Source organism: Elaeis guineensis, chromosome 16 (genome assembly GCF_000442705.2).
Source record: "Elaeis guineensis isolate ETL-2024a chromosome 16, EG11, whole genome shotgun sequence".
NCBI classification, from domain to species: Eukaryota; Viridiplantae; Streptophyta; class Magnoliopsida; order Arecales; family Arecaceae; genus Elaeis; species Elaeis guineensis.
In genome coordinates this window covers 44,338,372-44,347,771 of record NC_026008.2, presented here as the reverse complement: position 1 = coordinate 44,347,771, position 9,400 = coordinate 44,338,372, and the positions used below count along the sequence as shown (strand labels likewise).

Below are 9,400 nucleotides of genomic sequence, written 5' to 3'. Positions count from 1 at the left end.
TTTGATCTTAATCATCCATATATATATATGCTACAATCATCATTCGCATTTTAATTGCTGGCCTAACAGTAGCATACCACATAGTACATGCTTCTCTGATTTCTGGTTGATAGGATCCAATGTGATCCTTGATCTTGTCATTAGATCAACAGAACTACATAAATATGTATATATATAAAGAGAAAAGTAGTGATGGAGGAGAACCAATTGACATGAAACTTGTCCTCTTCCTCATAGCTCTAGGATTATCTTCTCCAGGTCACTCGGCCGGCAGGGTACAGCAAGGGGCCCCTCTTGCCGGAAGCCAAACTCCTCTTCTGCCAACTCCAATAACCTCAGAAACATAGGATGTGAGAGGCAGCTCAAAGACACCACAAATCTTTTTGGCTTCTCATCAAAGACTGCCACCACTGCAAAGTGGCCTTCCTTCACATCCTCCGGCACCATTCCAGTTCTGTCAGCCTCCTCGAACTCACCGGATAAATTACCCCGCATTGGAGGAGCAGGCTTCATCTTTGATAATGGAAGACTGATCCTCTGCAGCACTCGAACTGCATGCTTGAGAACACTGCTTCTCCTGATGAAGTTTGCCTTGGCCATAGTTTTCCTTGGGGTCCAAGTCTTGGTTCCTTTGGCTGCTTTATATAGATGATCAAGGGAGAGGAACAGGACTGCTGTCTTATCACGCGAGATATGTTTGTGTTGGCCACTGGAATGCTTTCATAACTTGTGGTTTAAAGCATATCTATCTATTCGGATGCGATATTATTTATTTATTTATTTATTTATTTTTAATAAGATGGGTGAATCAAATCCTTCTAATATAAATACAATCATAATAACCAAGGCTTCAAAATATCTCGAAGAAAATTGGGGGCCAAAGATATTATCCAAAGTGCTCCACGATATATGTAGCCACCATTGGAAATGTTTACGAGCAGGAAGACATCAAATTAAACCGGTCATGTGAATACGAAAATTTCAATTGGCTGACAATGTTTGATTTGGCAACTTCATAATCAACCAATCTATGTGTTTAGCAACAAGTTTTGTGAGTCGCACCCATCCTCTCTTATCACATGGCTGGATATTTGTTCACATGCATATGATAGAGCTCCAGAAACATTACTCAAAATGTCATTCTTTTCTAGTCTGGTAGGGTACTAGGGTGAATCAATTATTGGTTATGGGACAACGACTCCTTTTCAGACCAAGAGTATGGAACTAATCTAGTAGGTTTTGATAGCACCCAACTTTGCATCATTTGTAGATAGAATTGGTAAAATATGATCCAATCGATCAATTCGATCCGTATTCGATCCACCATAAATAAATTTAAATTTGGGCTAAATAAATTTGGATCATAAACAAATCGATCTATTTAACCCGTTTAATAATTAGATCGGGTTTGGATTTTAGATATCTGATTCGTTTAACTGGTTTAATCCGTTTAATATTCAAATCGGATTGAGTCAGATAATCCATTTAACCTGTTTGATCTATTTCTGACCCATTTAATCCGATCTGTTTAATTTATTTAATCTTTTTTTTTTTAAGATCTGTTTAACTTGTTTAATCTATTTCTGACCCATTTAATCTGATCTGTTTAACCCTTTTAACCCATTTAATCTAATTTGATCTATTTCATAAATGAGTTAAATGGATCGAGTCGGATCAGATTACCTGTTTAATAAACAGGTCGGATCCAGATTTAAATTTCTGACCTATTTAATAAATAAATCAATTTGGGTTAACGATTTTTTGATCCAATCCATAATAATATGATCCGTTTATAATCCGATCCGACCCAATTGTTATCTCTATCCGAAGGGACATAACATATCTTATCTCCCGAGCACTGACCCACTGCAGATTAAATTGGATGGCTATGTCATGACCGTCAACACGTGTATGAGTTTTTCATGTCTATGGTTATAGATGACTCGTACCCTTGTCACATGTAACCAAATTAGAAATAGAAGGAAAAAAAAAAAAATGAAAGCCTCGTCAAAACTATTATCATGCAAACTCTCGTGGTGGGGCTCGTGGTCTCTCGCTTTTGCCATCTTCTGGCCTCCAGCCACAGTTCGATTGGTTTCACATGGGCCTTTCAAATGAATTGCTTGAGTGCGTCACTGTATTCTCTTTCAAATATATGTCATTATTTTTGCAAATATATTTCTTAATATCTACTCTAAAATAATTTTAAAATAAAAATTTGGGTATATGGCATTAGATACTTATCAAATCTACCCTTGTACCTAAGAACACAGAGATCCTATACATAACACAAATCAGCGTTCTTTCTTTTGTTTCTGGAGTGATAATAACAAAGAGGGGCACCATACAACAAAAGTTCTGTTGGCCTTCTGGTTACCAATCTCTTCATCAATAAGAAAAAGAACAACAAAGAGTAGGATAGATAGGGACGTTAATTGAAGCCATTGGTTAGCAGGCAAAGATCCTGAGACTTCTCTTTCACCTAATGGCCATTCAATTGATGGTGGAACCTTGTCTTCTTCTAGCTTGCGAACTTTGGTACAAAATTTAACTTGGAGGGTCAAGTTCCATAGCATTAGCAAGGGCATGATCAACCAAAACCTATAATAAAAAGCTATGATATGTGATATCCACAAGAGTTTGGAGACAAACCATGTGCTTGCCGCATTTATAAAGAAAGATTGCAAGTAATTCCTTGCGCGAGCAGCAAGCTCACCAAGGGTCCAAATCGAACTAATCATTTAATAAAAGCTGCATGATTCTTTGCAGGGGCAGGTAGAGATCGCCAATTCACCATCATGAAAATATAATACTCATAGCTTGAAATATCACAAATCATTGATCAAGTTAATACTGGCAATTGTGAATCCAAGAAGTTTGTCAAATAATTTTTAGAGTAAAACAACTAAGCGCTATCATAAATGTATTTATTTACTTTGCATATGTGCATCATGGAATTAACAACTGATGCCACGTAGCTATGCAAAAATTATCTGCGATGAAGAAAAAAAAAATTGTCAATGGCTGTCATGTTTTTTCCCTAATTGTTGATTGAGGAGTTGGAGAGAACTATTTATATCATCTTCTCATTTTCCCCTATATATCAACGTATCCAAGAAAATGCCATTAAATATTTATAAAATTGCCCCTGGTCATTAATTTCCAGATAACCCAAGTCACAGTGCAGTTGTAATCGACAAACACATCATTAGGTAAAGATATAGTCACCTCATCAAAATAACATTTAACAGAGATTGCATTCACCAAAAACAGAGAGACCAAATCAACCCCAATGACCTCCGGCCAGCTTCCTACAGGCCCTGCCACCAACCGAACAAGAAGAACCACTCAAAAGATTAGTGATTCGACCAATTTATGGAGAATTTAGCAATTCGTTTAGTCGTGAGCCATTGTCTACGTTAGCTCCTTCTGTTCCACCAGTCAGAAAGGCCAAGCTCCAAGTCATCCGAGTTGTTCATTTGAGAGAGGACAAGCTCCCCCAGCCTTCCTGTCTCCCTTTTTGTCCTCCACAATATCTTATAGCAGACATTAATTAGGCCTCCGAGTCCCCAAACTTGCTTCGCTTGAAGATATCCAGCTTTGAATGACTCCCTAATGGGAGTCGGCTGACACCTTGTCCCATGGTATAAGATATCCATGGTCAAACCCAGTCTCAGGATTGGTGGTAGGCCGTCCCATGTCAGATGGTCTCCCGGGCATCTTTTTGCCGCACGTTTAATCCAATTTTTGAAGATATTTTAAGCAAACGACGTGGCTTTGGAACGATCATTGCCGATATCCGAAACATGTGGGAATGAGACAATATGATATCCACTTGGATAAGGTGCAATAAGTGCCATTATAGCGAGAAAGGTGCATTAGCCGAAATAATTTTCAGCAACTCCAGATACATAATTGGTGGTGAGAGAGATGCCACACCAAACTAAGGTCTCAACGTACCTAATTTATGACAAGGCATGTTTGGTTGGAAAGAACTGGATTCTAAAATAAAAACGAAAATGAATGACTCTTATTTTAATAATTTATTCGAAAAAAAATTTATTTCCATTCTGATTCTCAGAAAAAATGAAAATATCTCAATCTCCTAAAATTCAATCCCCACTCTTTTATAGCAAACAAATCATCTTCAAATTCTATTTCTGATTTCAATTACGGATCAAAAATATTAGAGCACATGTTCAATTTGATTCCTATTTCGATACATTTCAATTTTGATTTCAGTTACGGGTCAAACTCATCCTTTGCATTGAAGTTTCTTCTAAGATAGATGGTAGATTAGAGCTAATTTGGCTCATAGGATTAGAAGAGTCGCTAAAGAATTCTAATCTACAAATTTTGCGGTCTTGGACTCGAAAACCGCATGCAATTGTGTGCGCACTAAGTATGCCATCATCTATCTGGGTACAAACAGGAAACTGCAAGCTCCGTAGCGCCGGCTGAGTGGAGCGCCGGACCTGAGTCACACCCGCCATGGTTATGTGCTATTGACTCGGTGTGTGTCATAGATTTTTCTTTTTAAAAGAGCAACCAAAGAACTTGTAAAAGGATAAGAATTCATAAGCTTCAGCTAACAGTCTCCATCCACCGGTCAGAGATGATTGAAAGAAAGATCACTCCAAGAAAGATATGAAAGAGAGATTTTATATCCAAAGCTCTCGGTCTTGCTAGGTCTCAGAAAGCCTCCAAACAGAAAGATAGCTCCAAAATTCTGCAAATTAGTGAAAAGAGGCGAAAACATACTTGTGCATCCTCTGAATACATCACACCAAAACAACGAGCATTTTATGTATCGTCATGGAATCAGATTATAGTATTTGGCATCCGCACTACTTGCGTACTGATTGCATGATATGTCATCAGCTGAGTTTACTCTTTGCACTGGCCATTCATATTGGTCATACATCTTATTCTTTTTGGAAAAAAAAAAAAAATCTCTTCGTGCTCCCTAACCTGTTGAATTTAGTGTGCTTTTGTTTTCAACATTAATGTTTCCACCTATCAATTTTTCAGCAATAAGTGCAATTGATGTAACAATCAGTTGGAGTCGAGACATTTTTATAGATTTAAGTTAACAAAATATCATGTATAAGAATCTGTGCAGATGTGTATTTAATTTCACATCGATTATTTATTAAAAAATTTTAAATATTTATGAAGGATTAAGAAATTCAAATAATATCTTCTGATTGATTTTTTAGATGAGATCATGGATTGTTACAAATAATATCAGAGCCGATCTGGTCCATAGCTTATGCTGACTAGAGGATATTGCAGCATAGATTGATTATGTTTAAAAAGAGAAAGTATGTGAGAATCTGTGTAGACATATATTTAGTTTCACATTGATTATTCATTGGAAAGATCTTAGATATTTATATAGGATCAAAAAATCTAAATAATATTTTTTAATTAACGTTTTTGGATGAAGTTCTAGATTATTACATCATGGCATCCTTTAAAAATATGGCCCATGAGACATTAGGAGGGGAAATTCTTTGGATAACTCAACCCCAATACTTGATTCTTTTTGCACGATAAACTTAAATTGAGTAAAGATATGTTTGAGAGGAACCCATTTTTATTATGGTTCTAGAGGGAATAGTAATGTCCCAATCCTTCAAAATCTAATTCTTGCACTTTCCTAATATTCAAATTCTATCCCAGTTCCAATTTTGAATAAAATATAATAGAAGATATAATCATTTTGATTTTCATTCTCATTTCTTCCAATTATGAATCTTGTGACGAAGCAAACGCACTCTAGAATGATTGGGCTTTATGCATTTTGATTGTGGGGCTCGCGCCATTTCTTGGTTAGGTTTCAGTGTTCCGTTACTGGAAGGAAGACAGAGAATGAAAGGATGCAGAAATGGAAAGAAAAGAAAACCTAAGCAGTAGTAAACATGTAATTGATATCATGGCAGATAGGTGGACCATGGATAATTGATGTGTTGATGAAATATTTACTGAAGAAAATATGACTAAAGGGCATCAACAAATGATTTTTTTTTTTTTTTTTGCCCCCCTCAACAAACAAGTGACTAGATTTTGAAAACGCTTGGTGGACTGCCAATAAGGCCAAGTTGTTTCAAACCACGGTCTCTCATAAGTGAAGGGGGATGCCAACCAGCCATTGCCAAACTAACGTACATCGAGCTAAGTGGCAAGGAACTATAGAATATCCAAATAGGTAGGAGGGAACTAATAGGATGAGAAGCCAACACAAGCACCAGTGCTTCTGGCAGCAATTGTCTCATAAAAATTATATAACAAACGTAACAATGTTGGACAATGTCTAAACATTATATAAATACCTTCATCCTAAACTATTCAGCCATGCAACCTGAAATGAAAGTAGATATATAGCAAATATTCTTTGTGATTCTCGTCACAAGTGTACGGTTAATTGCTCGTGATAACCCAGTTTTGTACATTCTTCAATTGCCAAAAAAAAATTCCCTCAGAAAAAGGAAATACCGCAAGAATTATGCATATTACTTGTTATCTGATTCTACTTTGATGTTCATTCTTTTATCATGTTAATAGATCGAATTTGAACATACTTAATAAAACATGTAAGATTATTTAATAATACTATCAGAAGACCTTCTACATTCATGATCTTTTATATCTTGTTTCAGTCTAAACCCTAAAGCATTAGACGGAAAATGCCAATTTCCCCTACCAAAACCGGAAAAGTTTCCTATGGTTAAAATTCCTGTTACAAAAAAAAAAAAAAGAAGAAGAAAAAAAGAAAAAGATGTCCTTGAATTTGCTTATGAAAATTAGAAACGCTGCATATGTTAATCATCATTTGTTTTCCTGCCATTCATTTCTTTGTTTCAATTTAACAGAGAAAACCTCCTTGCTTCTTTCAAAGACACTAAAATAGTGGTAAGCCACATGTCCATACCATGCTAATCTGTTGGTTCAGAAATTTAGGGGGAGAGAGAGAGAATGAGAGAGAGAGAGAGAGAGAGAGAGAGAGAGAGAGAGAGAGAGAGAGAATAAATAGAACAAGAAAATTAAGTAGGAGATCAAAAGAAGCTAGCATGAGATACAGTGCAAGCATACTTGTTTCATGTGACAACTCCAATCCTCAACTCCTTTTAGGACCAAATAGCCAGGAAGCCATACGGAAGAAGATAAGAAAACTTGGGAGCTTCATGCAAAATAATACAACCCTTCACTGAAAAATGGCTGGCCGCCTTTCTCTCCTAATGGCTTCAAATATGGTATCATGACGACGGTCTTTGGTCGTATCAATAAATGAGGTTGGGCTTGCAATAAAGGTTTGTCTACGGAGAGCACGTTCCATGTGCGAACATGCTTTTCTACCATTGGATCATTCTGACATTCGGATTTTGGTAAAATATATGGCCGATCTGATGATGAAAAATCTCATTCGCATATGCGAACGGGCTTTCCGAAATCCAACCCAAACTTAAAAGGAAGCCGAGCCGGTCGTATTAATTAATGAGGCAGCTCCATGAGTTGGGTTCGCATTAAAACTAACTTAAAAAGGAAGCCTAGTGGAGAGACCTCTCCGTGCCGTGCCAATGGCCACGATCCACATCCAGCTCGCTCTCGATTTGGGCACGCGTGGCATGCAGCCAAGCGCATGGTCATTGTGAAAATTGACGCCGTGTTTGGCAGCACGTTGACGGGGTGCAGATTGTGTCGCAGATAACATGACACGGAGCAATCAGGGGAAGGTGCACCAGCTTCAAACAGCGTTGTGAGGAGGAGAACACGTAGACATGGATAAGGATCTAATTAATCAGCTTAGTAGTTGGTCAATCCAATCACAAAAGAACACATTAACATGATCAAAAAATAAGTAGGAGGAAAGATGGGGTCGTATGTTTCGCATGAAAAAAAAATACATCTTGCTTCATATGAATTCATCTTTGGACTCATTTGATTCACGAGAAAAATTTTTCTTTCCAGAAAATAACTTTCTGAAAAGTAACTTCTCAAAAAGTTACTTCTTGAAAATAAAATTTTGATATATTTGGTTGATCATAAAAATGTGACTTATTATAAAGTAGCTTATATTTAAATGAGCACTTTTTTTAAAAAAAAATTATATAAATTATTTATTATATCCTTAGTAGATATAAAATCATATATTTTTACTCATAAATTTTATATAAATATAAATATTATATTTATATTAATATAAATATAATATTAATATATTATAATATAACATTAGACCATAATAATTTATTGTGTTAATATAATACTATTATATTAATATAATATGAATATTTTAATATAATAAATTTATTAATATAGATATAAATATTATATTAATGTTAATAAAAATATTATATTAATATAAATATTAAAATAATATTAAAATATAATAAATATTTATATTATATTTATATAAATATTAGGATAATATTAATATAATATTATATTATTATTCGGTATTTTATCCTAACCATCTATTGATATTTTACTAAATTTTAGCTATGGATCTTAAAAGGGTATTTTAGGAAAAAAAATACCACCACTTCTCATGTCAGAGAAAGTGCTAAAACCTACCTCTCCCATGAGTTTCCACTTCTCATAAAATATGAAAAGTTACTTTTTATGGGAAGTACTTTTTTCATTCTCTCTCCTCTTAAAACTCCAACCAAACAAGAGACCCTTTTTCCACTTCTGAGGAAGTGTCTCTTCCCCTCTCCACTTCCTGTCAACCAAACAAGTCTTTTGGAATGTGCAATGGTCATTTTGAGATCTGTATGATAAGATGAATAGTATTTAGAGTGTTTTGAAAGATGTGAAAGATACGATCTAAACCTAGAAGATAAAATAAGCAAATCTAAACCTAGAAGATAAAATAAGCAATATAAGCTTATTCCTTTGATCTATCATTGAGATGGTGGATTCGGTCGGACCAATAATATTTCATGTTGGGGTTCAAAAGAAGGCATGATTTTTCTCTACTTCTCTTATTCTATGTTACCGATGAATTGCATATGAATTGAAGTTATTCTCATGAGAATCATTAGCTTCCTCTAGAAGGAATCCAATCCAACAAGAGATCAAGCACGATGACTTTGTGCATAGGAGAGAAAATCTTCTTCGACAATATGAGTGAGATTCTTGGCTTTCATTGCAGAGAGACGGCAGCAGTCGCAAATCCATGTATGCAAACAAAAATTTTATCGATAGAAGGGCCTCACCTCGCACTTCCACTCACCCAGGCGCTGAACCAATTTGGTAAATGGAATTTATATAATTAGGTTGTCGTATTGCTTTAATGGAAAGGAAAAAGTGGACCTCTGGATTTAATTAAGAACCGGGTATGTATTTAACGATAATGGATGAGGGTATGGAGATACCAGACATTTGGCATGGCTGT

General features: G+C 35.6%; 1 protein-coding gene across 1 annotated transcript; it reads right to left on the bottom strand.

The window, feature by feature from the left end:
• Nucleotides 1-638, bottom strand: LOC105059115 (auxin-responsive protein SAUR50). The gene has a single exon (XM_010942329.4). It carries the CDS (start codon nucleotides 598-600, stop codon nucleotides 232-234), a length of 369 nt encoding a protein of 122 aa, XP_010940631.1. The 5' UTR covers nucleotides 601-638; the 3' UTR covers nucleotides 1-231.
• Nucleotides 639-9,400: the final 8,762 nt, after the last annotated feature.

Coding starts and splice junctions, on each gene's coding strand:
- LOC105059115 (XM_010942329.4), bottom strand. CDS start 600: ATGGCCAAGGCAAACTTCATCAGGAGAAGCAGTGTTCTCAAGCATGCA.